The sequence below is a fragment of the Canis lupus genome, chromosome 2, assembly GCF_048164855.1.
Source record: "Canis lupus baileyi chromosome 2, mCanLup2.hap1, whole genome shotgun sequence".
Lineage (NCBI taxonomy): Eukaryota > Metazoa > Chordata > Mammalia > Carnivora > Canidae > Canis > Canis lupus.
This window is the reverse complement of record NC_132839.1, coordinates 3041941-3067660: the sequence shown is the minus strand read 5'-3', so window position 1 is coordinate 3067660 and position 25720 is coordinate 3041941. Positions and strand designations below refer to the sequence as shown.

Below are 25720 nucleotides of genomic sequence, written 5' to 3'. Positions count from 1 at the left end.
GAATGTAAATTTAGTTTAATAATACATTTTAAATATAGAGAGAAAATTTAGTTTCTGAAGGGTTTTTGTTGTTGTTTAGTTCCTGAAGTTTTATAAAACTACTTGGATCTTCCTCAAGAGACTCCCTCTGCTGGTTATCCTGGGGCAGGGCAAAACTGAAGCTCCGTCTATTTTAAAATTGTAGGAAAATCAAGGAAATCAAAGAAAATCTAGGAAATCGAGACATTCTTTTTTAAAATTTTAATTTGGGGTAGTTAGTACAATATAGTGATTGAACAATTCCTTATATTACACAGTGCTCACCAAGACAAGAGTATTCTCAACCCCCTTATTTTAAGCACCACCACCCCCACCCCACCCCTCACCTCCCGCTCCATCCACCTGCCCTCTGGTAACTGTTCTCTATAGTTAAGATTGTGTTTTTTGGATGGTCTTTTTTTCCCCCTTGGTTCATGTATTGTTTCTGAAATTCTACTTATGAGTAAAATCCTACGATATTTGTCTTTCTCTGACTGGCTTATTTCACTTAGCATCATACTCCCTATTTCCACCCGTGTTGCTGACGGCAAGATTCCATTCCTTTGTATGGCGGAATATTATTCCATTGTATGGATATGTTGCTCCCTCTTTATCCATCTGTCAGTGGGCACTGGGGCTGCTCCTATAATTGGGCTATTATCCATGCTCCAGTAAACAGGGGTCCCTGTGTCTTCTTGAATCAGTGTTTTTCTGTTCTTTGGGTAAATATGCAGTAATGCAATTACTGGATCATTTGGTAGTTATATTTTTAATTTTTTGAGGAACCTCTATACTGTCTTCCACAGCGGCTATACCCGTTTGAATTCCCACCAACAGTGCATGAGGCTTCATTTTTCTCCATTATCTTCACCAATATTTGTTGTTACTTGTGCTTTTTATTTTAGCCATTTAGCCAGATGTGAAATGCTATGTCCTTGTGGTTTTGATTTGTGTTTCCCTGATGATGAGTGATGTTGAGCATCTTTTCATATGTCTTGACCATCTGTATGTCTTCTTTGGAGTAATGTCTGTTCATGTCCTCTGCCCATTTTTATTTATTTTTTTTCTTCTGTCCATTTTTAAATGGATTGTTTTCTTTGTGTCAAGTTGTGTGAGTTCTTTATATATTTTGGATACTAATGATCAGATACGTCATTTGCAGATATCTTCTCCTATTAGGGTAGGTGTCTTTTAGTTTTGTTGGGTATTTCCTTTGCTATGTGGAAGCTGTTTATTTTGATGTCATATTAATAGTTTATTTTTAATTTTATTTTCCTTGCCTCGGGAAAACATATCTAGGATGATGTTGTTGTGGCTGATGACAGAGAAATTACCACCTATCCTCTCATTGAGGAGTTTTATGGTTCCAGGTTTGCATTTAAGTCCTTAATTCATTTTGAGTCTACTTTTGTGTGTGGTGTAAGAAAGTGGTCCGCTTTCATTCCTTTGCATGTTGCTGTCCACTTTTCCTAACTCCATTGTTGAAGGCACTTTTCCCACTGCATATTCTTGCTTCCTTTATCAAAGAGTAATTGACCATATAATCCTAAATTCATTTCTGGGCTCTCTACTCTTTTTCTCTTAACCTATGTGTCTATTTTTGTGCTAGTACCATACTCTCTTGATTACTACAGCTTTGTAATATAACTTAAAATCTAGAATTTTGATACCTCTTTTTCAAGATTGCTTTGGCTATTCAGGGTCTTCTGTGGTTCATACAAATTTTAGGAGTGTTAGCAACAGTTCTGTGAAAAGTGCTGTTGGCATTTTGATAGGGATTTAATTAAATCTGTAGATTATTTTAGGAAGTATGGACATTTTTACAATATTTGTTCTTGCAATCCATAGGGATGGAATGTCTTTCCATTTGTTTGTGTCATCTTCAATTTCTTTCATCAATGTTTTACAGTTTTCAGAGTTAAGTGCTTTCATCTCCTTGGTTAAATTTAGACCGAGGTGTATTTTATTTTTGGTGCAACCATAAATGGGATTGTTCTCTTTTCTTTCTGCTGCTTCTTTATTAGTGTATAGAAATGCAGCTGATATGCGTACATTGATTTTGTATCCTGCAACCTTACTGAATTCATTTATCAGGTCTAATTGTTTATCAGTGGAATCTTTAAGGTTTTCTATGTAGAGTATCATTTCACCTGCAAAGAATGAAAGTTTTACTTCTTCCTTACCAGTTGGAATACCTTCCCCTTTTACTTTCTGATTGCTATAGCTATAGCTTCCAATACTATGTTGAATAAAAGTGGTGACAGTGGACATCGTTGTCTTGTTCCCAACCTTGGATGAGAAGCTCTCAGTTTTTCACCGTGAGAATGATGTTCTAATGCTATGGGTTTTTCATACACGGCCTTTATTATAGTGAGACATGTTCCCTCTAAACCTTATTTTGTGGAAGGTTTTTATGAAGAATTCATGTAGTACTTTGTTAAATGCTTTTCCTGCATCTATTGAGAGGATCAGAGGGTTTTTACCTTTTGTCTCCATTGATGTGATGTATCATGTTGATTCATTTGTGAATATTGAACCACCCTTGCATCTAAAAATAAATCACACTTGATCATGGTGAATGATTTTTAAATGTATTGTTGGATTCAGTTTGCTAATATTTTATTGAGGATTTTTTCATCCGTGTTCATCAGACATATTGGCCTGTACTTCTCTTTTTTTGGTTAGTATTTTTATCTGATTCTGTTATCAGGGAAATGCTGGCCTCGTAGAATGAATTTAGAAGCTTTCCTTTGTCTTCTGTTTTTGGAATAGTTTGAGAAGAATAGCTATGAACTCTTCTTTAAATGTTTGATAGAATTTTCCTGTGAAGCCATCTGGTCCTGGAGTTTTGTTTGTTGGGAGTTGTGGATTACTGACTCAACTTCATTGCCGGTAGTCAGATTGTTCACATTTTCTATTTCTTCTTGATTCAGTTTTGGGTGGTGATATGTTTCTATGAATTTATCCATTTCTTCTAAGTTGTCCAATTTGGTATATAATTTTTCATTATTTTATAATCCTTTGTATTTCTTTAGTATCAATTGTTATTTCCACTCTTTCATTTCTGATTTTGAGTCTTTTCTCTCTCCTTCTCTCCCTCCCTCCCTCTGAATTTCTCCTATGAATCTGGCTAAATTTTATTGATCATTTCAAAGAACCAGCTCCTGGTTTCATTGATCTATTTTTTTTAGCTTCTATACCATTTATTTGTGTTCTACTCTTTATTATTTCCTTCCTTCTACTGTTTTGGGTTTTTGTTCTTTTTCTAGCTCCTTTAGGAACATGGTTAGGTTGTTTGAGATTTTTCTTGCTTCCTGAGGTAGGTCTGTATTGCTATAAACTTCCTTCTTATAACCACTTTTGTGACATCCCAAAGATTTTGGAATGTTATGTTTTCATTCATTTGTCTCCATGCACTTTTTAAAATTTTCCTTTGATTTCTTGGTTGACCCATTCATTGTTTAGTAGCATGTTATTTAACCTACATGTATTTGTGCTTTTTCCAGGTTTTTTTTCCTGTGGTTTGTTTCTAGCTTCATACTATTCTGGTTGGAAAAGATATATGGTATGACTTCAATCTCTTTCAATTTGTTGAGACTTGTTTTGTGGCCTGCTATGTAATCTGTTCTGGAGAATGTTCTGTCTTCACTTGAATACAGTATGTATTCTGCTTTTTTAGGTTGTAACGCTCTCGATATATCTGTTAAATCCATCTGGTGCAATGTGTCATTCAAAGCCATTGTTTCCTTGTTGATTTTCTGTTTGGATGATCTTTCCATTGATGTAAGTGGGGTGTTCAAGTCCCCTACTATTATTGTATTACTATAGATTACTTCCTTTATGTTCGTTATGAACTATTTTAGGTATTTGGAAGCTCCCATGTTAGATGTGTAAATATTCACACGTGATATATCTTCTTTTTCTCTTGTTATCATTTTTGTTTTAAAGTCTATTTTGTCCAGTATTAATATTTCTGCTCTGGCTTTTTTTCACATCGCTTTACATAATAAGTGTTTCTCCATCCCCTCACTTTCAGTCTGCATATATCTTTAAGTCTGAAATGAGTCTCTTGACTATGAGGCAGCATATAGATGGGTCTTGAATTTTTATTCATTTCATCACCCTTTGTCATTTGATTGAAGCATTTAGTCCATTTGCATTCAAAGTAATTATTGATAGGTATGTATTGTTGCCATTTTGTTACTCATTTTGTGGTTGTGTATTTTTAATTTCATGCATTGTGTTCTTCATCTCTGATTGGTTCTTTTTATCTCTTTGTTAAGGCTCTCACTGATGTCCTCCACTATTTTTTAAAGTCCATTGAATGTCTTTATGATTATTACTTTGCCTTCTGGATCAGGCATTTTACCTATCTTCATTTCACTTAGGTATTATACTGTGGTTTTGTCCTGTTCTTTCTTTTGGGACTTATTCTTCTGATTCTTCATTTTTGTCTCACTCTCTCTTTTTCTGTGTTAGGAAAGTCAGCTACATCTTCTGCTCTTGAAAGTAGTAGCTTTATGAGGAAGAGATCCTGTAATGCCTTGCAGAGTCATCTTTGTACCAGAACCTGGCACTTCAGGGGTGTCTCCTATGTGTGTTGCATGCAGTCTGCTGTTATGGCTGAGGCACTTTGGCTTTTGGTCCAATCATCTGCAATGGCTCTTTGCTTGTTGTGGTCAGTGTTTGTTCCCTGTGATATTAGTGGACTCGTCTGAGGCATTTGTCAGAGATGCAGTAGCACCAAACTACAGGGTGCTTTCCCTGTGTTGTTCCTGAGAAATTTCATTGCTTGGCAGAGTTTGCAGCCAGACCAGATTTCTTCCTCCCAACTGGCTACTGGGGCCACAGTCTAACCCACGTGTGTGGTTTTGTTTCCCTCTCCCCAGGGCAGGAGTTACTTTGGAGGGGTGAATGTCCATTAGAGCTCTTTGTACACTGCGAGGCTTGTGGCCCTGATTAGGATGGGCTCCCACCAACAGTGTATTGGAGGGGGTGGATCCACAACATGCTTGGGGGTGGGCATGCAGTTTTAGCAAGGTTCACATGATGGCCCTCTGTGAGAGAGGGTCTGCTGCTGCTGCTGCTGCTGCTGGGACCACATCTGACTGGATTGGATTGGGCAGATCCACAGAGTGCATAAGGGCAAGGTGCCCAGTGTTTGCAATATTTGAACTGGTCTTCTGTGGTAGGGGCCTGCAGCATCTGGACTGAGGCCGGCCTGTTGAGAGAGGCCTGATCCACTGAAGTGCTGTTGGGCAGGTTGTGGTACAAAATTTAGGTAGGGAATGCTGGCACCGCGCTGGTTCCTGCAGGTGACCACAGCTGGTTCTAGCTGTTTATGCTGAGGGGCAAGGGAGGAAAATGGTGCCTGCCAGGTCCTTTGTTCCTACAGGAGTCTTCCAAGGTTTCTTGTTCCTCTGGAACATGCTTTGAGATTAGTAAATACCTCTCCCTTCTGTGTGTGTCAGGCAGTTTCCAACTGCTGCTTCTATGTATGATCTCTGTGGGCTGTTACGCGGTCTCCTTAAGGGCAAGGATTCAGTTTCCTGTCACCATCCAGGCTCTCCCAGAGTCCAGCCCACTGTTTCTTAAAATTCCAGGTTTTGAGTCCTGCTGGTTTTAAGAACTCACAAAATTTGGCCCCTCTGGTTTCCAAAGCCAGAAGTTACAGGGATCTGTCCTCCCTGTGCAGACACCGCCCCCTCCCTCCCCCCCCCCCCCCACGGTGAGATCGTCTGTTCCTCTTCCTCCCAATCACCCATGGATCCCTCCCTCCTGAAGACAGTCCTGGGGTCTGTTTTGCTTCCCACAAGGTCTCCACCCTTCCTACTCTCTTCTCTACAGTTAGCTGTGGAGTCGGTTCTACTAGCCTCAGGTTATTTACACTGATGTAGGTGTTATCTCGTTGCATCTGCAGGATGAGGGTCCTTCTACTTTGCCATGTTCCTAGAGAGATTATGTAAATATTGGCTTGTTTCTTTGGGGATAACTGCTTTGCCTTTTAGACCCTCTCCCTCCCATTCTCTTTTCTAAGATAGCAGTTGAACACACGGAGGAGAGATATGGCTCATGTAAGGTAGTGGGGGAGCAATTGAGTTCTGAAATCTCTCCAGGGTCTGCTGGGTTTTCCCTGACCCCTACTGCAGAGTGGACAGGCCAGTACACGTGCTGTACCAATGTGTCCCGACGTGTATCTAACCCTCTCTATTTGGGTTTCTTGTGCTAACACCAGAGCTCTGGCTTCTCATCTCACCCAGACATCACACTGTCTCTGCAAATGGCTGTATGTAATACCTCCCCCTACTTAACAGTTCCTCGGTGGTGCAGCAGGTCATGCACTAGCCTCAGGTGCTCAGGCTCCTTATCTATCTGGATATTTACAAGCACCCCTAACCTTGAGGTGGGAGGGCGTTAATCACTCTTAAGTCTACTGCTTCTAGTCCTTACTCTCCACAGTCTCCCTGCCCAGTGTAGGGTTGGGCCCTCTCTTCCTCAAGACCCATCTTTCCTCTCTTCTCACAGACCACAAGTCCTGTGACCTGGGAATCATGTTAGGAGGTGAATGTGGCCAAAGGAATTCTACTACAGGTATACTATGACCTTTGGTTTTGGTTGAGAAACTTTCGATGGAGAAGCCAAATGAGACATTAGAGCTAAAGATGGACAGGAGTTGATATATTTGTACAGTATCAGAAGCATGCCAGTATTTATAATACCTGTACAAAATTAATTTTCTAAAGGCTTTAATGTGCTCACAAAAGTAACGTGAATGTGAGGAAGAAATGTAACAGACTCTGTTAATGAACTTGGAGTCAGATAACCTGGGAAGGGTACTACCTTTTCTACACAACCCGGATGATTCTCCTTTCTCACAGAATCTTCCCCACTGTGTCCTGACTCCAATATTATAAATCCTGGCTTTGATGTCAGTTACAATGGGGTTAAACTACATCCCATTTTGTGTGTTATGTGTGATGTGCAAGCCTTTTGCACTTATAATAGACATGGAGCCAGCAAATAGATGGTAAGCTCCATGAGAGTAGGCCCACCATGACACCCACAGCACAACAGGCCATGGTGTAAAGGGGTACCCATTCACTGCTGTTTAATGAGCATGCTTCTCTAAATGAGCTTTTTAGTTTTATAAAAATATTTTAAACCCTCTCTCATGTCATTCATTCATTTATCCATCCATTCAATAATTCCAGAAACCTGTACTGAAAACTTGCTGTGGACTAGAAACTGTTATAAGTTCTGAGCAATAACATCATTGAGTAAAAATACAAAATCTTGGCTCTCAAGAAGTTTATCCTCTTTCTTTCATCATCCTTGTGACTGTCACTATTTTTAATCCTAACATTGCTATATCATTGCAGAGTCACTGTAGCACATTGCTTAAGAACACAGGCCTGGGAGTCACGTAAGTCTGATTCAAAAGTCCCACTTCTTAGCTCTGCAACCTTGAACATGTTGACTCACCTCTCAAAGCCTGGATTCCTCATATGTAAGAAGAGATAATAGTACATATGTCCAGAGTTGTGCAAAACTAATAATTAAATGTGAAGCATTAACATGGTATGGCCTACAGTAAAACATAAGGATTCAGTACACATTGGCTTTATCATCCTCCTCCTCCTTTTCATCTTCCTCCTCCTCATCACCATCCCCACATTCACTTGCCTGCTTATTATCCTTCTTTATAATTTGTGCCGTGCTATTTGATTATCCAGGGCGATTTAAGGAGGCAAGTGAACAGGAAATGCAAGCTTTAGAATTATAGCAAAAGGTAAAGAAATAACAAGACCACCTTTGTAAATCCAGATTTTAATACCTACTTTAGTTTCCAAAACCTATTTCACTGTCCCCGGGGAAACAGACAGTGCTACGTCTACAGGCTTGGATTAATACTCCATTTTGCTTTTCACAGGCACATTTAAAATATAGCCATCTGTGTTCTTGTGAGGTATGGTGGTGCTTAAAATTACCTGCATTATATTGATGTAGAAGTGGTACAAGACATAAGAAAAAGAGTTAGGAAATCTGAGTTAAAATCCAAGGTTTGCCTTTTGAATTATTTATGCCTTATATCTAGTTGCAACTATTACCAAAATCCCTTTCTTTAAATTGTCTTTATGTGTATAATTGACACACAATGGCACATTAATTTTCAGGTATACAACATAGTGACTCAACTTCTCTGTATTTTATGCTGTGCTCACCACAAGTCTAGTGCCATCTGTCACTACACAGCAGTATTACAAGATATTAACTATATTCCCTATGGTGTGCCTTTTATTCCCATGACTTATTCATTCCATAACTGGAGGTTTCTGCCTCCCACTCACTTTCACCTATTTTGCCCATCCCTCCACTCATCTTCCCTCTGGAAGTTATTCAAAAAATTAAAAGAAATAACCATATAATCCAGTAATTCTCTGGGCATTTACCCAAAGAAAATGAAAACACTATTTCAAAAGGAAATGTGCACCCCTGTGTTTGTTGCAGCACTATTTACAGTAGCCGACATACAGAAGCAACCCAAGTGTCCACTGATAGACGAATGGATAAGGAAGATGTGATACAAAAATCCTTTTTAAAAACTGATTTTCTTCAAGGTTCAAACAATACCTAGTTCACAAATGCAACATGTCAGTAAAATAGAGTCAAGGAACAGGCAAGAAAATCTCCATTTGCCTGAATTGAGTGACTCTACAAAGAACACAGAAATGGCACAATCAAAACTTTTTCCTATTGGCTATACCTCTGCTTCCCAGATACAATTTGTTGTTTCCAAACCATCATAATAATAACTATACAATGGGATCAATACAGAGTAGTGTCTCTGAATGATCACTGAAAACAGACATGACCTCACTTGGCATTTCATGAATTGTCAAGCTTTTTAAGAATTTTAACTTTTTAATTCTTTTGAGACTCATTAAAACTTTATTATCAATTCAACTTTATATACTTGTATTTTTTCTTCTATATTCTCTAATTCATAAGTGGCATGATATGAGAACCTCAGAATGGTATCATAAGCAGAACTGTCCTTTGGGTAAGACTCTTGATTGCTATTATTTTTTCCAGATCTGTAAGGAAGTGCAGTGTGGTCGCTAAGAGCTCACAGACCTAAGTGACATCGTTGCACATTACTTCTAAAAGTCTCTGTTTTCTTGGGTTTCAGTAGACATGGTTGTACCAGCCATCTAGTTTTGCTGTATTCAGTGAACTAATAAATATCTCATGTTTAGCTTGGTGAACTGTAAGGGTTCAGTTTTCTCATCTGTAAAATGAAAGTGCTGGATTGTTGATTCTAAGCACTAGCACTAACATCTTATGAGCTATTTCATTCCTCCTTATCATCTCCCTATTTTCATGAGTATTGGTTTCATCCGTGTTGGCCCCAAGGGTCGTCATTGGTTCTAGGGTTTTTCTTCAAGGTAATTAAAGAATAACTAGGTGTTAGACTTATTTTCACCCTTCTCCTTAACCCGGGTATGGGGAATGATTGATGGCTAACTTAAAAGAAAGATGATTTCTCGGCAATATATTTCTCTTTGGCTTTTGGTTGTGTGGGCCCACCAGGAAGCTACCAGTGGTCAGTCCTCCTGAGAATTTAGCATTTAGTCAAACTCAGTTTTCCAATGAAATGAAAGAAATGTCTTTAATAGGAAACTTGAGAGTAAATAATCAAGGCATCACAGGAATTCTAGTAGTCTGTGTTTAACCCCTACCATGTTCATTAATTCATAAAAAAGAACTTGCCTTTTCCAATGTAGAGTAGGCTTGGGAAATTTCACTAGAAAGTTGGATACCACAAAGATCTTCCAACTAAAAAGTGCTCTGGAAATGCATTTCTTTTTGTTTACTTTTGACTTTCCAATGAAGCAGGAATAAAAAAATAACAAGGCACTAGGTATTATATTATGTAAATAGGTCCCTTAGCTAGAATGATTGGAGGAAAAAGTGAGCTTGAATAACATTAGAGCCAAATTATCCTTGAAATCTATGTCACTATGAAAAGTGCATGTAGCTCAAAAGTAACCAAATCATCAACAAAATTTGCAAAACTATATAAATATGTGAATTTATGCTATAGAAGATGATAATTTAAAATGAGTTTTTCTCTAAATTTCCAAACACATCCTACATGTCAGAGAAGATACCTAGAATTAGTACAAGGAGACTTAGAAATACTTTGTCTTAAGTGGCCAGCCTAAGACTGTGAAGTACAGTGTGGGCTGAGTTTATTACTAGACGTGTCTTAAAAAAATTTTTTTTTATTTATTCATGAGAGACACAGAGAGAGGCAGAGACACAGGCAGAGGAGAAGCAGGCTCCCTGTGGGGAGCCCAATGCCGGACTCGATCCCAGGACCCTGGGATCATGAACTGAGCTGAAGGTAGATGCTCAACCACTGAGCCACCCAGGTCCCCCTAGACATGTCTTCCTATACAGTCATTGGCAGAGCAGGTTTTCAGGACTTCTGTCTTTGTGTTCAGCCCACAGGAAAGGTGATAAATATCACCAATCACATATAAAATAAATAGGGGTCTTCTTGTTCGTATTTCCACTTCAGCAAATGGAGACAAGAGGAGGAATGACGTGACTTCATGAGACCTATGGTGATTTTAAGTGGGAGTCACCAGCTCATCAAAAGCGAGAGCTTCCTGTATAAGCAGTTGGACAAAATTTGAAAGCAATCACCAAGAAATTAACTTTGGAAGTCAAGGTCCGTGAAACTACAGGCCAGTCATTCTCAACCAGGAGAAATTCTATTCCCCAGGGTACTTTTGATGGTCTGAACTGGCAAGAGGGGGCGTGGGGGGAGGGGAGGCAGGGCTGCTACTTATATATTGTGGGTAGAGACCAAGGATGCTGCTTAAGTAGCTGAAAATACACAGAAGGCCCAACGCTCATTAAAATAATTTCCCAACTTAAAATGTCAAAAGTGTCACTACTGTAAATCCTTGCTATCGGACTATGTGGTATGGACATAGCAGGATGGTTGTGGTGGTACATGGAAAGAAGGAACTGCATTTACTACTTATACACTGTAACTTTCTTTGGATTTACTGATATAAAAGATTCCAAAAAAGTGAGAAAGATCATCATAATCAACTAGTAGACAGTTGCCATCGTATGTCCCAGAGAGGATTTTTACTGGTAAGAACAGAAGAATCAATTACTTGTATTATAATTGCTAAACGTTATGATAGAGTTTCTAAAATTGTTGCTCTGAGTTTTTCTACTACCTCTTCATGCCCCCAAACACCCACTTAGTAATGTCAGAGTACAGATATTTATTTTGGGTGTTTTCTTCCCTAAACTTGTCTTTGGCATGCCCCACAAACCTTTCCAAATCTTTTGATTTACCTTTACTAAATAGCACTAGGGGAAATGCTAATTTTCTTGTTGCTGCTACTCAGAATTTATTTACTATTTGTCTTTTCTCTCTTTGTGCCCTAATGTATGTCTTTTAATTTCTAATACCCTAGTAAAACTGGCTAAAATTCCTATAAATATTTCATTCTCAGTAAGGTAAAACATTTATTAGGTAGTTTATGTGGAAAAGAAGCTGCTCTGTTAGTTGTTAAGAGAGATCTATAGAGAATTCATAGTAAATTAATGTAGGAAGACCTGGTTTTCTTCTTTCAAAATAAGTGTAAACATAGAGTGAAAGTAGCATAGAAACGAGTCATGGAAATGAGTTTTAGGTAGAAAGGGATTTAGACCCAGGGAAGGTAACACTTCCAAGCAATGGAGGCACTTAAAGATGAGTCAATATACACGGAATATGTTTCTCCTTCTTCTCTTTCTTCCTCCTACCAACTTGAAGTGAGAAGACTGGGAAAATAAGTAACTAGGGCTCAGAAACCATCAGCCGAACATACTGGAGTCACTGAGAGACTCCACCTGGTGCCCAACCCAGCCTGAGACTCAGACAACACTTGGGGAATCGTGAGGCAAAATCAATACGAAAAGTAAATGACAAAGAGTTCAGTTCGTGTTAGATTAAGTGCTTACTGGAAGGATAAGGGTTAGTAATAAAGATAAGTTATAATAAACTTGCTTTACATTTACATTAACTTAAAAGAAAGTGATCCTTTCTTCCAAGTTTGTTTGTTTGTTTGTTTTTTTATTATTTATTTATTTATTTATTTATTTATTTATTTATTTATTATTTATGGTCTGCAGAAAGCTTACAGAAAAGAGGGCCAAAAATGCAGAAGAAAAAAGGGGTTGGATTAACTTGTAGTGCATGGACTAGTATGTTCTACATATATATCATACTACATGTTTTTCTTTTTCCAGTTATTTAACTAATGTCTTTCAGCCCCAAACCCCCCCCCTTCCATCTGCTTTGTGATACTGGGGACAGGGGCACTGGAGGAAGAGCTCAGGATGGCAAAGGAAGACTCTGACTCTTCCCATTTTCTTGCTCTTCTGCAGCGTGATTTGAGCCATAGACGATTTGTTCTTGTTCCCTTTTCTTTCCACGTCCCCCAAACTGCTTTATTGTGCCCTGTCAGGTCCCCGCAGCAGTAGGGCAGCACCTTCCTGTCAGAGGGCTGGGCCTCACTGTCTGCAGCTTGTCTTTCATGCTTCTGGACTCTAATAATCCAGCCCTCTTTCTTTCTGATGCTCGGGCCATAGAGGTGGAAGCAGTTTCTTGCACTTAGTGTTGTTTTTATGTTTCTTTTTCATGTTCTCAATTCTCTAACACCTTTCAAACAATTCCTTACATTGAATTCTCTCCTAAAATGACATTTTCCTCATTAAGTTCTGACTGAGGCCACTCTTTACACAAATTGTACCCATCTTATAAATGAGCAACCTGCAGCTCCAGAGGGTTCGGTGACATACCCAATGTTTCACAGCTAGCAGGAGGCATAGTTAGAATGGGAACCCAGATCCACAAGCCCCAGCCTTTTCTTTTTTTTTTTTTTTTTTTTTTTTTTTTTTTTTTTTTTTTTTTTGATTTTTTTTTTTCCCATTTTTTTTTTTTATTGGTGTTCAATTTACTAACATACAGAATAACACCCAGTGCCCGTCACCCATTCACTCCCACCCCCCGCCCTCCTCCCCTTCTACCACCCCTAGTTCATTTCCCAGAGTTAGCAGTCTTTACGTTCTGTCTCCCTCTCTGATATTTCCCACACATTTCTTCTCCCTTCCCTTATTTTCCCTTTCACTATTATTTATATTCCCCAAATGAATGAGAACATATAATGTTTGTCCTTCTCCGACTGACTTACTTCACTCAGCATAATACCCTCCAGTTCCATCCACGTTGAAGCAAATGGTGGGTATTTGTCATTTCTAATAGCTGAGTAATATTCCATTGTATACATAAACCACATCTTCTTTATCCATTCATCTTTCGTTGGACACCGAGGCTCCTTCCACAGTTTGGCTATAGTGGCCATTGCTGCTAGAAACATCGGGGTGCAGGTGTCCCGGCGTTTCATTGCATTTGTATCTGAGTCAATCCCATTTACAATTGCACCCAAAAGCATAAGATACCTAGGAATAAACCTCACCAAAGATGTAAAGGATCTATACCCTCAAAACTATAGAACACTTCTGAAAGAAATTGAGGAAGACACAAAGAGATGGAAAAATATAACATTCCAAGGTATAGGAGGAAAATGAGGAGAGATGTGTGTTGCCAGATTCAAAGACTTTTAAAGAATAATTTTAGAGAATAATTTAAGAATAAAGGTATAAACATTCTGACTAATCATCTCTCTCCCTCTCCATATGAGTGCGTATGTACACACACACACACACACACACACACACACACTATTCTTTTTTTGCTTCCTTACAAATCTCCACTACTATGATAGAAAAAGAATTACTTTTTTTAAAGGCATAAATCCATAAGGAGAAAATACGATAGTACACTGGGAAATACTAAGAAAACTGTGGAAGTCAGGAAGCAGATGAACAAGTGGGAACAGACTAAGCAGGGTAGAAAAATAATAAAAAAAACCTGCCTGCAGTGGGGGAGCCTTAAGGCAGGCTAATCCATGCCCCTGAGCACCTGAATGGTGCAGGAATTGGAAGCACCAGGTTTGTGTGAAAGTGGTTCTGAAACAGCAGGATTTGCTGACATTCTTCTAAGTGGTAGTGAAGTTTCCAGAGCTCCCTGCCCACAACTCCCAGCCCAGGGGTTTCCTCTCTCACAACCTATCAGAAAGGTTATGACCTAAAAGGGCGGGCTGGTGAGGCTGCTACCACTGCAGGGCCGAGGAGAGAGCAGTTGGAATGGAAGGACGGTAGAAAACTGTGGGTGGAAGTGAGGGATAAGGGATTCGTTCCTTCAAGGGGGATACTGAATAGTTGATGGAGCAAGATTTTCCACAGGATGAAATTCAGGAAAAGGAGACTGACTGGCCTGCTGTAGGAGAGATTTCCTTTCATATGTGAAGAAAGCACAGACTAATGAAGATACCTTCATTGGAAAGGTGCACTGGGAGGTACTGTCTCTGAGAACTGACTTAATCTCCGTAAGAGGAGACAAGGATGACATAAAAGGTTTGGGGAGAGCAACATATATTTGAAACATCCCTATTGGGAATCCATATAATGAAGACACCCTTCCTCCCTTCCATATTTCTATGGTGTTATTGTTGTCTTAAAGAATGATACTGTCAATTCACATAATATGGGTCACAAATTTATCCCAAAATTATGTGATTTTAAGAAGTCAGTTGCCAACGTTTTTAAGACTTAACAACTTTTATTTTAAAAAGTAACCTTATTTAAGATCTCCTTCTTGAAAGACTAGTGTAGCTGGGAACTCTACTTGGGTGGGGTAGGTAGTCCATGGCCCCTTTGACTTATGCTACCTTCCTAAGCTGGTAGGCATTTGAGTTTAACACCCCCTACAAAGTAACTGTTTTTTGAGTATCAGAGAAATTGAGGTGTGATCATTATATTTTTCAGAAAAGGAGCGTGAGCCATCATGGGAACACCAACCCAATATTCTTATCCATTGAATGGGAGTTACAGAAGAATTGAAATGCGATTTTAAAAATGACTCCTAATTGGCTGAATCCCTCGGTAGGTGTTCCTGTACCTTCCAAGACCATCCACACCCATCCTCATAAACTCTTCTGACAAAAGGTAAAACCTGTGCCTCTCAGTGAGCTCCTTTGGTATCCACCAAAGACCAAATCATCTTGAGATGACTGATCTGTCCAAAGTTGTTTCTCTACTGCATCTTTTCAAATTCAAGTTTCTGACATATAGTTTGATGTGGTGTTGAGAAGGAAATACAAATCCAAGCAGGTGCCTTACTTCTTTAATTTGTATAATAGTTAATATAGGAGTATCCATTGGTGCGCATTCTATTTTCAAGAAACAATTCTTAATGTGGCTCATTAATAATTTGCAATTCGTTTCCATCTAACTGTCCACTGAAAACCAATGCTCTGAGAATCATTGATTACATAGGCTGTATGATCACAAGAAAAAAAGTCAATTATGAAAAGCTCTAGCCATTTTTTTGAAAATGTTTAGTAGAATCACTTCACTCAAATGCAAGTAAGAACTGCTAATTTAGGACTAAGGTATAACTATTCAAAAGTCTGCACTAGGATAACAATTCCTAAGAAATGGCTTCCAGTTAATTAGAAGAAATGTTTGCTAACATCTAGCTATCTTGGTCTCTTTCATGCAATTTCTGTCATATGAACTTCAGTTCTTTGTGGGGTTTGTCATTTTATTTCTAATGAAACTACTTCAGTCCTAGGAGGAAGTTCATAGGGTTTGGTTTGCTTATGGAGTTTTTCTTCTCTTCTCTTCATAATTTCTCTGAAGTGTTTTTCTTCCTGTAATTCTTTGTCTTTACGTTCTTGGGCCTCACATGCTGCATCTTCTTTCTGTCGAATCTCAAGCTCTTTCTGCCACTGTCACAGAGAGAAAGTGTCATATGATTTTCCATGAAAAAAATGAAAAAAAATTACTTTAGCTTCTCAAAATGCAGATCCTATTATCCAATTATCTCCTCAGTTTTTCTCAGAGATTCTTGGACTTTGAACCCAACCATAACTGGAAAAACACTGGCCACACTCAGGGAGGCTATCTCACTCCCTCCCCTCAAAAAAGAGAAAAAGAAGCTGGTGTTCCCTCTTAACATTTTTAATAATAGTAATTCAAAGGAAGAAATAATAGGATTTACTTTTTATATTACAAAGGAATTTCATTTCTTCATCAATATTGGTATTTACATGACATCATGGAATTGTAAAGTGAAAAATCAAGCCAAAGTAAAAAGAAAAACCAGATTAAGGCAGAAGGACAATTTTGATATTATTGTAGATGAAGTGGAAAATGAAATTAAAGGGAAGACAAATGCTGATTCTGTAACAGACAAATGTGGAGACTTCTAAGGGATTCACCTCAATTGAACATGTTAATTAATGACAATAATAGCATTATCTGGAGGCAAAAGTTCTAAAACTCAGTAGTTGGAAGTAAGAACCATAAATCAACCAAACATCATCAGGAGGACCCTTCTTCCCTCTATCTTTAATGAACAAAGTGGTGAAAGAGATGATAATCTGTCTTCAAGCTGGATAAAAACGTCCAGAGGAGAATGACCTCAGCATGAAATGTTGGAAATTTCTAAAGACACTTCCTACCCTTGCTTATTTCTTGTTTTGTTACCCTAAGCCCACCAGTACTCACAGACAACCAAACTATCCTTGATGACCTATCAATTAACTTATAAATTACTATAAACTAGTGCTATGGATTATAACTGTTATTTAAGGTATATAGATATTAATAAGCAGGACTAAACATCACATTGAATTCACATCAAATCTCTTAGTAGCTTTCCTTTTGAAACATACTCAGAGTAAATATTGAACAAGAGATTTTAATAAAACTATATTCTTCATTGTTCTTACCCCCAGTTAAATTTTAAAGACATAAGAAATACAAAGTTACCTTGATAACTATAATACCCATCTGTGACATATAATTTTTGTCATAGAACAAACTAAATAATACTGTTTGGCAAAATGACCAATTTTATGTTGTAGCATGAGAGTGGTAGTTGGTGTAATAATGACAATATCTATAAACAAAGACAACTAATCTACCTTATAGGAGAGATTTCACTGTACTTCGTGACCTTGATCTTTACATTGTGAAAAATCAACAGAGGACTAATTCTTAAGAACTCTCAGTAAAATAGAATTCTTTGGTTTCCCAAACAGCATGTACAAAAGCAGTAATGGGGTGTATATTGCTAATGCCTGGGAGGTGGCTTCTGTAACGCTGGTATGAGAAGGTGGCATAGCTGAAATTCACCATCACATTATGATCCTTCTTTCGGTTATCCCCGGGAAAAAAGTAAACTTTTCTTCCCCCTTTATGTCTCTGTTGACCATGACAAATTCAATCTGGTTAAACCATTGTCTTGTCTTTACTTTTATCTGCCATTATTATCATCAGTTGTGAATGCAGCAAGCAGGACATAGGTATGCTTGATGCTGATGGGAAACAGAAGCACCATTTACTGCTTTATTTAGCCCATTCCGTCAGGTTTTGATCACCAGGCTGTGGAATACCAGCAGTGCATCAGGCACCTTAATATATGCTGATGTAATAATTAGAGGTATGTGCCTGACTGTTTGCCTATTGTCGCCACTTGATAAAATTCAATTGACTTCATGGGACAGTTAAACTTGGAGTCTATGCGTGTTTTTGCTTCTTATCAATACCACAGATTCCACCTTTCCACCCCTGTTGGATTAGGAATTTTAAACCAAAAAATTAAGCAACTATGAAAACCTGAATAGAAAGGTGGGTTTGGAGTCTGGAAATCTGGTTTTGCGTGCCGACTCAGTCACTTACTAACCTCAAAACCTTGGGCAAGTAACTGCACTGTATACTACCATTTTACTGATATGTTTTACAGGTTGGGAGGATCACATTAACTAATACAAAAGCAAATATATGTACAGAGCACTACTGCTGAAGCTCTCTGAAGGGAAATGAGACATACATGAATTATTTTTTTAAAATGTAGTATTTGGAAAGAATTCCACAAACCTTCCCAAATCAATACTACAAACTATTTGCTGAGGCTAGCCACATATCAAACAATTTGGATACACTATCAACAGATCCAAGGCAGCAATTACCTATCCTTGGAAAGCAAAAAAGGTAATGTTTTTTATTTCCTGGCCTCCTCTCTACCATTCAAAAGAATGTCCTCTGTCTCTTTAGCCCTAGGAAGATGTGTTTAATTACAAAGTGATCAAAGTCTTATTAATCTTTCAAGAGTAAAGACTGGTCACTGTAAATTGAGTCAAAGACTTTTGTTCTGTGGAGTTTTTTTTTTTTTTAAGATTTTATTTATTCATGAGAGACACAGAGAGGCAGAGACACAGGCAGAGGGAGAAGCAGGCTTCTGCGGGGAGCCCGATCCGGGACTCGATCCCGGGACCACAACCTGAGTTGAAGGCAGACACTCAAGCACTAAGCCCCCCAGGTGCCCCTGTTCTGTTTTTAAAACTACACTACATATATTTATATATACACATTGGCAATTTCCTATCCCTTGTAATCTATCCTAGATAATTTAGTTGAGGTGAATAGTAAAATACAGATGCTGTAATTTACGAACCCTTACCGATTCTTGATAATGCCCTGAATATATAATATACTGGTTTAGCAGAAACTTCATTAGTGAATAAAAGAACAATACCACAGCTCCCGTTTTGTGATTCCAGTCTCCAAATCCCAATACTTTTGCTAGAGTCACTTCAATGTTAGCTACATGATAACTATTCAGTGGAATCTGTAACTGAAATAATCATTTTTCTTTCTCAAAAGATCACTAATTCAATAGTGATTAATCATGGAAATATAAATAGTATTATGATACATAATACTGAAATGCTGGTGATAAAATTAATTTAAAACACATGTTGTATGCTATTTAGACCATTCTGTATTCAAAGAAAAACAGAAAATAAATACTTTCTCTCATATTCCAACTCAACTCCTAAAAAGAAGCAGTTATGAAATGATTTTATAAGAAATAATTGACTCAATATAGCTCAATGGATTAAAGTGTCTTAATTAAGTGAATGGCCTTGTATTGCCACTGTTTGTTTAACTCATACCAAGAAAAAGTAATTAAAGTCCCTCTAACATTTCAAGGGTAAAGAATGGTCACCAAAAATTGAGTCAAAAGATTTTTGTTCTGTTATTAAAACTACACTATAAAAGAAATCAGTGTTCAATATCAGATCCTTGTCACAAGAAATCAGTAACGAATTCAGGAAACAGGATAAGGCTAGTATCTCACAAATGATAGAAAACCAAATTTTATGGAAACCAATAAAGGCACTGAACTAAATAGATAGCACAGTCAGATATAATTAAGTTTGGCAAAGCCCAATCATGGTTTTATGTGTATGTTCCACATCTTAATGTTTCAATCTCACAACCACACTTTCTAATTCAAAGTGCCTTTAAAGAACAAAGCTTTTGCTGCTAATTTAAGGAAGTAAGTCTTACATGATGGTCAACAATTCTCGTCAACTCTTCATCAGCCTTGGTGAAGAAATCCGGATAAGAAAACAGGGGATGTTCTGATAGAAAAGGACGTTCCCTTCAAAATAGCACAAGAACAGAGCCAATATTAGGTCTAGATATTCCTCCTCCAAGGGATATATGGATTTGCAAGTCATTTCGTTACTAAGCATTTTGATGCTAAATTGTTAACATAAAGTACTATCTTTATTCTTTGTAGACTATTATATATAGCTTTTAATTTCTGTAAGTCATTTTGGGATACCTTAACTGACATTTTTTAAAAAGATTTATTTATTTGAGTGAGAGCATGAGGGTAAGAGGGAGAGCGAGCTCGAGTGGGGCAGGGGGCGGGGGGCAGAAAGAGAAGCAGACTCCCCACTAAGCAGGGAGCCCGATATGGGACTCCATCCCTAGACCCCAGGATCATGACCTGAGCTGAAGGCAAACGCTTAACTGAATGAGCCACCCAGGCACCCTAAACTAACATTATTATGGGTACAGAATGATACATAGTACGAGGACTAGAAAATAATAAAAAGGTCATCTTTTCCTGTATAAATACTACAGTGGGTCAGTAACACAGGAGATGTTGGGATATGAAGATTTAAGGAAGCCTGAAATAATTTTGCTCAATAGGGAGATGAAAGTGCCCACAGCCATATACAACTCCATGACCCTGGAAGTTCCGGTGGAAGTCTAAGCCTAAGAATTTGCTCTAAGATATACTAAAAAAAACAAAACTTTGATTTCAGTACTTCTCCAAGGCCTTTGTAGTGCTAAGGGTGAAACTATGGCAGAGAGTTTAGTGACAGTTCAATAGAAGTGTTGGCAATGCAAATCTAGGCCCCAAAGTAGTGGGGATTTAGTGTTAAACTGTCCATGTAATAGTTGTATTATATTAAAGTTATTATGAAGAAATGATTGTGAGTCCAGAAATACATAAAGCAACAAAATGGTGGCAGACAATGTGGTTTTAAAGGAAAGAGAGTGGGTTTAAAGTAAAAGCTCTTAGGAGACCAAGAAGAGACATAGCTCATGAAAATTTTCCATGGTCAAAAGTCTGATCACTTTTTAAGACTGCAGAGTCTAAATTTTTTTTTTCAATTTGCTGCCTCTACCATTTTAGCTAGCTTTATATGTTTGATATCCTATGCTTCCCTCATATCACCAGGTCCTCTTGCTTTATGCTGCACCAAATGCTTCTCAAATCTATTTATCTTCATCTCCACTGACATTTCCCTGCTCTAAACCATCATCTTTCACCTGCACCCACACCTCCTTTTGGGAATCCCTGCATCCACCAGGCCTCACCCTTTTAATTCTTGTCTGTATACAGTAGCCAGAATTTTTTTTCCCCAAAATACAAAGGGTATCATGTCAATCCTGCACTTGGAAGTGTTCATAACTCCCAATTAATTTTATGATTGAGATCCCATTTGTCATTGAAGAGGCCTGAAGTAGACTGTGCAGCTGGTAAAGGGGCCTTGGCATGTTTTCCCCAGACTCATTTCTCTCCCTTCTTGGCCGAGGCCTATGCATTCCTAGCACATGGGCTTTTCGCAGTTGCTGCAGTGTTCCTTGCTCCACGCCACTACGGTTTGTCTGCATGTGCTCTCCTCCATTCTCCAGGGCTCTTCTCACCCACCACTCAAGCCCACTACCCTTGGCTTTTCCTTCCTTGTCCTTACTCAGTTGTAACTTCATATTGGTCTGTGCACCTGTGGGACTTCTGTTTTCCTGACTAGAGCATGAAGTGCTTGAAGGTGAGGACTCTCATTTGGTTACCCCTGGTCCCCTGGTCCCCTCAGCGTCCAGCGCAGTGCCACCAGACACTGAGTGTCTACTCAGTGAGTGCCTGTGTGTTTGGTGGATTTTTGAATGAATAAATGAAAACTGTGATATGCTTTCATCCCCCTTACATTCCAGGCCATGAGTAGGAGTCTACCAGATGGCACTTTTCTGTCAGCGGAACAGTGAACAGCATCCAGGGCGTCAAGAGGGTGACAATCTCAGGGGACAAGTCACAGAATGAAGCCAATAGGAGGAGTTCAGAGGAAAACAACTCAAGTGGTAGGTCAACATAGCTGGTCCCCTCTCCTAATTCATAAGATTCAGAAGTATTGTGGGGAAGAAGAGCAATGGGCTTCCCACGGTACATTCAACAGAGGCCTGAGTCATTCTATTGAAAGATTGAAGGAAAATATGGCACTAGAATGCTGGAAATTGGGAGACCACTGGGGGCTGGTACTTGGCTTAACTATATTCATTCAATAAAATGTGGGCACTTCTGACATTCAAAGAATTGTGTTAAATGCTGTGAAAAGATAAATAAGACAGAACTTTCAAATTATTTAAAGGTTAAAGTATTCATGCAAGTTGCCTCAATTCCTTCTTGAATTATAAAAGTTGAAAGAAATGTATTACAATATAAATAATATTAGAAAACCTTTAAAATAGGAAGATTAAATGGATATCCTTGTGCATCTGTGATTTTTAGTTATCTCAGTTGAATAGTTTGTACTAAAAATGTGTAGATATTTATAATAGAGGCAACATGAGACATAAACATTCAGTAATATAAACAAAAATAAAGGAAATGGGTTAAGCACGTGAGCCCTGCAGTCAGATATCAAAGCAGATTTTCATTCTGCTACTTAGTACTATTTAATCCTTCTGTTCCTCAGTATTTTCATTTTAAATATTAAAAATAATAGTACCTGCCTTATGTTTTTATGAGGAAAATAAACAATAAAGCATAAAGAATGTTTGATGGGGCAAACACTAGCCACATTTCAGCTGTATTATCCTTATCATCAGCATTATCCAAAGAATGCAGAGAAAAAAAAAAAAGAATGCAGAGGAAGCAGCCATGGCTTTTAGCTGGTGCTAAAAAAAAAAAAAAAAAAAAAAAAGGAAAAAATAAAAGAAAATAGAGGACAAAACAATGAAGTCATTGATGAGATGTACAGTTTTGATGTTTGCAGTTAAATGGGAACTGGAGAGAAACCTGTTAGAAAGCCTCGTGTAACAGTCCAAGGTCTGCCATGACAAATGACCCCAAATTGATAGACTTTTTAAAAAAATCCATTTTCTTACAGTTCTTGAATCCAAAAGACCTAAATCAAAATGTTGGCAGGGTTGGTTCCCTTGGAGCCGCAGGGTGGGGTGGTGGAGGGACACATTCCATGCCTCTCTTGGCCTCTATGGCTAACATTCTTGGTTTACAGACACAACAGTCCCATGTGTCTCTGTCTTCACGTGACCTTCTCCTGTGTCTTTTCTGTCTTTCTCTTGTAGAACACAAGGCCCAACTGAGCAAGAAAGCCTTAACTTGCCCCTCAGGTTGACTAATAAACCTTCGACAAACCTCTTCCTCACCCTAGGCCCTTGGACATCCCATGCAATCAATAAAGACAGTGCCTCTACCTTCTAGTCTCTGCGGTAGAGTAGGAGCCTAAGTTTGAAAGTGACAGCAAGCACCGACGACCTTATCACATTGACCACCCCTCCTCTAACATCCACTACAGCTTTTCGGCTACCTCCCCTCAGCACTTAAAAATCCTCCTGTCTTCTGTCTCAGAGGATTTGAATTCAGTCTCTGTCCTCTATCCAAGACTTGAATAAAGTCGTCTTCGTTTAATCTCTGGGGCAATTTTTCTTTCACAGACTATTTCAAGATGATCTTTATTATTATTATTTTTAAGTTTTTATTCTAGTTAGTTAACAATAGTCTACTATTGGTTTCAGGAACAGAACTTAGAGATACAGCACTAAGACACAACACCCATCGCTCATCACAAGTGCCCTCCTTCATTCCCTTCATGCATTTAGCTCAACTCCGCTCGCCTCCCACCCAGCGATGATTAGTGTCTCTCTAGCTCCATCCACATTGCTGCAAATGGCAAGATTTCATTCTTTAGGATGGCTGAGTCCTATTCCAGTGTGTATACACACCACATCTCCTTTAGCCATTCATCAGTTGATGAACACCTGGCCTCTTTCTATAATTTGGCTATTGTTGATAATGCTGCTGTAAACACTGGGGTGCAGGTGCCCCTTTTGACACAGTATTTTTGTATTCTTTATAAATACCTAATAGTACAATTGCTAGGTCATAGGGTAGGCCTATTTTTAACTTTCTGAGGACCCTCCATACTGTTTTCTAGAGTGGTTGCACCAGTTTGGATTCCCACCAACATTATAGGAGGCTTCCCCCCTTTCTCCATTCTGACAGGTGTGAGGTGATATCTCATTGTGGTTTTGATTTGTATTTCCCTGATGATGAGTGATGTTGAGCATCTATTCACATGTCTGCTGGCCATCTGGATGTCTTCTTTGGAAAAATGTCTATTCATGTTGTCTGCCCCTTTTTTTCAACAGGATTACATCTTCTTTGAGCATTGAGTTTGATAAGTTCTTTATAGATTTTGGATACTAATCCTTTATCAGATATGTCATTTGTAGATATCCTTTCCCATTGTTTAGGTTGTCTTTTAGTTTTGTTGATTATTTCCTTTGCTGTGCAGAAGCTTTTTATCTTGATGACATCCCAATAGTTCATTTTTGCTTCTGTGTCCTTGCCTCCAGAGACATGTCTAGAAAGAAGTTGGCACAGCCAGTGTCAAGGAGGCTGCCTGTGTTCCTCCCTAGGATTTTGATGGATTCCTGTCTCACATTTAGGTCTTTCATACACTTTGAATTTATGTTTGTGCGTGGTGTAAGAAAGCATTCCAGTTGCATTGTTTTGCATATTGCTGTTCAGCTTTCCCAACATCATTTGTTGAAGGGACTGTTTTTCCCCCCATTGGATATTCTTTCCTGCTTTGTCAAAAATGAATTGAGCATATAGTTGTGGGTTCATTTCTGAAATGTTCTCTTTAGTTCCCTTGATCTACGTGTCTGTGTTTGTGCCAGTACCATTCTGTCTTGATGATCACAGCTTTGTAATAGAACTTGAAGTTGGGAATCATGATACCTCTACCCTTGGTTTTCTTTTTCAACATTACTTTGGCTATTTGGGGTCTTTTGTGGTTCCATACAAATTTCAGGACTGTTTGTTCTAGCTCTGTGAACAGTGCTGGTGGTGTTTTGACAGGGATTGCATGAAGTGTGTAGATTGCTTTGGGTGGTAGAGACATTTTAGCAATATTTAATCTTCCAGTCCATGAGCATGGGATGTTTGCCATTTCTTTGTGTCATCAGATTCTTTCACATGTGCTCGATAGTTTTCAGAGTACAGATCTTTTACCTATTTGGTTAGGTTTATTCCTAGGTATCTTACGGGTTTCAGTATAATTGTAAATAGTAATAGTATTTCATCTTTTTCTGCTGCTTCATTATTGGTGTAAAGAAATGCAACAGATTTCTGTGCAATTGATTTTGTATCCTACAACTTTGCTGAATTCATGTATCAGTTCTAGCAATTTTTTGGTGGAGTCTTTCAGTTTTTACTTAAAATATATCATCTGTAAATAGTCAAAGTTTGACTTCTTCTTTACAAATTTGAACGCCCTTTATTTCTTTTTGTTGTCTGATTGCTGAGGCCCAGACTTCTATTATTGTGTTGAGTAACAGTGGTGTGAGAGGACATCCCTATCTTGTTCCTGACCATAAAGGAAAGATTGTGTTTTTCCCCATTGAAGATGATATTAGCTCTGGGTCTTTCATACATGGCCTTTATGATGTTGAGGTATGTTTCCTTTATCCCTACTTTCTTGAAGGTTTTTATCAAGAATGGATTCTTTACTTTATGAAATGCTTTTTCTGCATCTATTCAGAGGATCATATAGTTCCTATCCTTTCTTTTATTGATTTAGTGTATCACATTGATTAATTTGCAAATACTTAACCACCCTTTCAGCCCAGGAATAAATATCACTTGATTGTGGTGAATAAATGTACTGCTAGTACATTCGCCAGTATTTTGTTAAGAATTTTTGCTTCCATATTCATCAGGGATATTGGCCTGTAATTCTCCTTTATAGTGGGGTCTTTTTCTGGTTTTGAAATCAAGGTAATGCTGGCCTCAGAGAATGAGTTTGAAAGTTGTTCTATTTCTATTTTTAAATTTGTTTTAATTTTTTTCTTCAAATTTTTAGTTAAATTCTAATTAGTTAACACAGTGAAA

The 25720-nt window shown here is 38.3% G+C and overlaps 1 protein-coding gene and 1 long non-coding RNA gene across 18 annotated transcripts in view; one reads left to right on the top strand and one right to left on the bottom strand.

The window, feature by feature from the left end:
* Nucleotides 1-25720, bottom strand: part of TMEM232 (transmembrane protein 232) — a 248986-nt gene that overhangs the window by 17613 nt on the left and 205653 nt on the right. For 8 of the 15 annotated variants that reach the window (XM_072788111.1, XM_072788114.1, XM_072788162.1 and 5 more), the window contains 2 exons: nucleotides 19576-19669; nucleotides 15321-15944 (listed from right to left, as the gene is read on the bottom strand). The exons of 4 other annotated variants lie outside the window; for them this stretch is intronic. In XM_072788111.1, coding sequence (XP_072644212.1) covers nucleotides 15753-15944; nucleotides 19576-19669 — 286 coding nt within the window. In that variant the 3' untranslated portion in view covers nucleotides 15321-15752. Of the gene's footprint in view, nucleotides 1-15320; nucleotides 15945-19575; nucleotides 19670-25720 lie in introns of those variants that run through there. 3 more of the 15 variants (XR_012012612.1, XR_012012609.1, XM_072788142.1) reach the window with 2 other exon arrangements.
* LOC140611412 (uncharacterized) overlaps nucleotides 1-25720 on the top strand; it is an 86279-nt gene that overhangs the window by 3264 nt on the left and 57295 nt on the right. For 2 of the 3 annotated variants that reach the window (XR_012012628.1, XR_012012629.1), the window contains exons 2-3: nucleotides 14980-15096; nucleotides 21520-21663. This is a non-coding gene — a long non-coding RNA (uncharacterized lncRNA). Of the gene's footprint in view, nucleotides 1-14979; nucleotides 15097-21519; nucleotides 21664-22890; nucleotides 23159-25720 lie in introns of those variants that run through there. The other variant, XR_012012630.1, reaches the window with a different exon arrangement.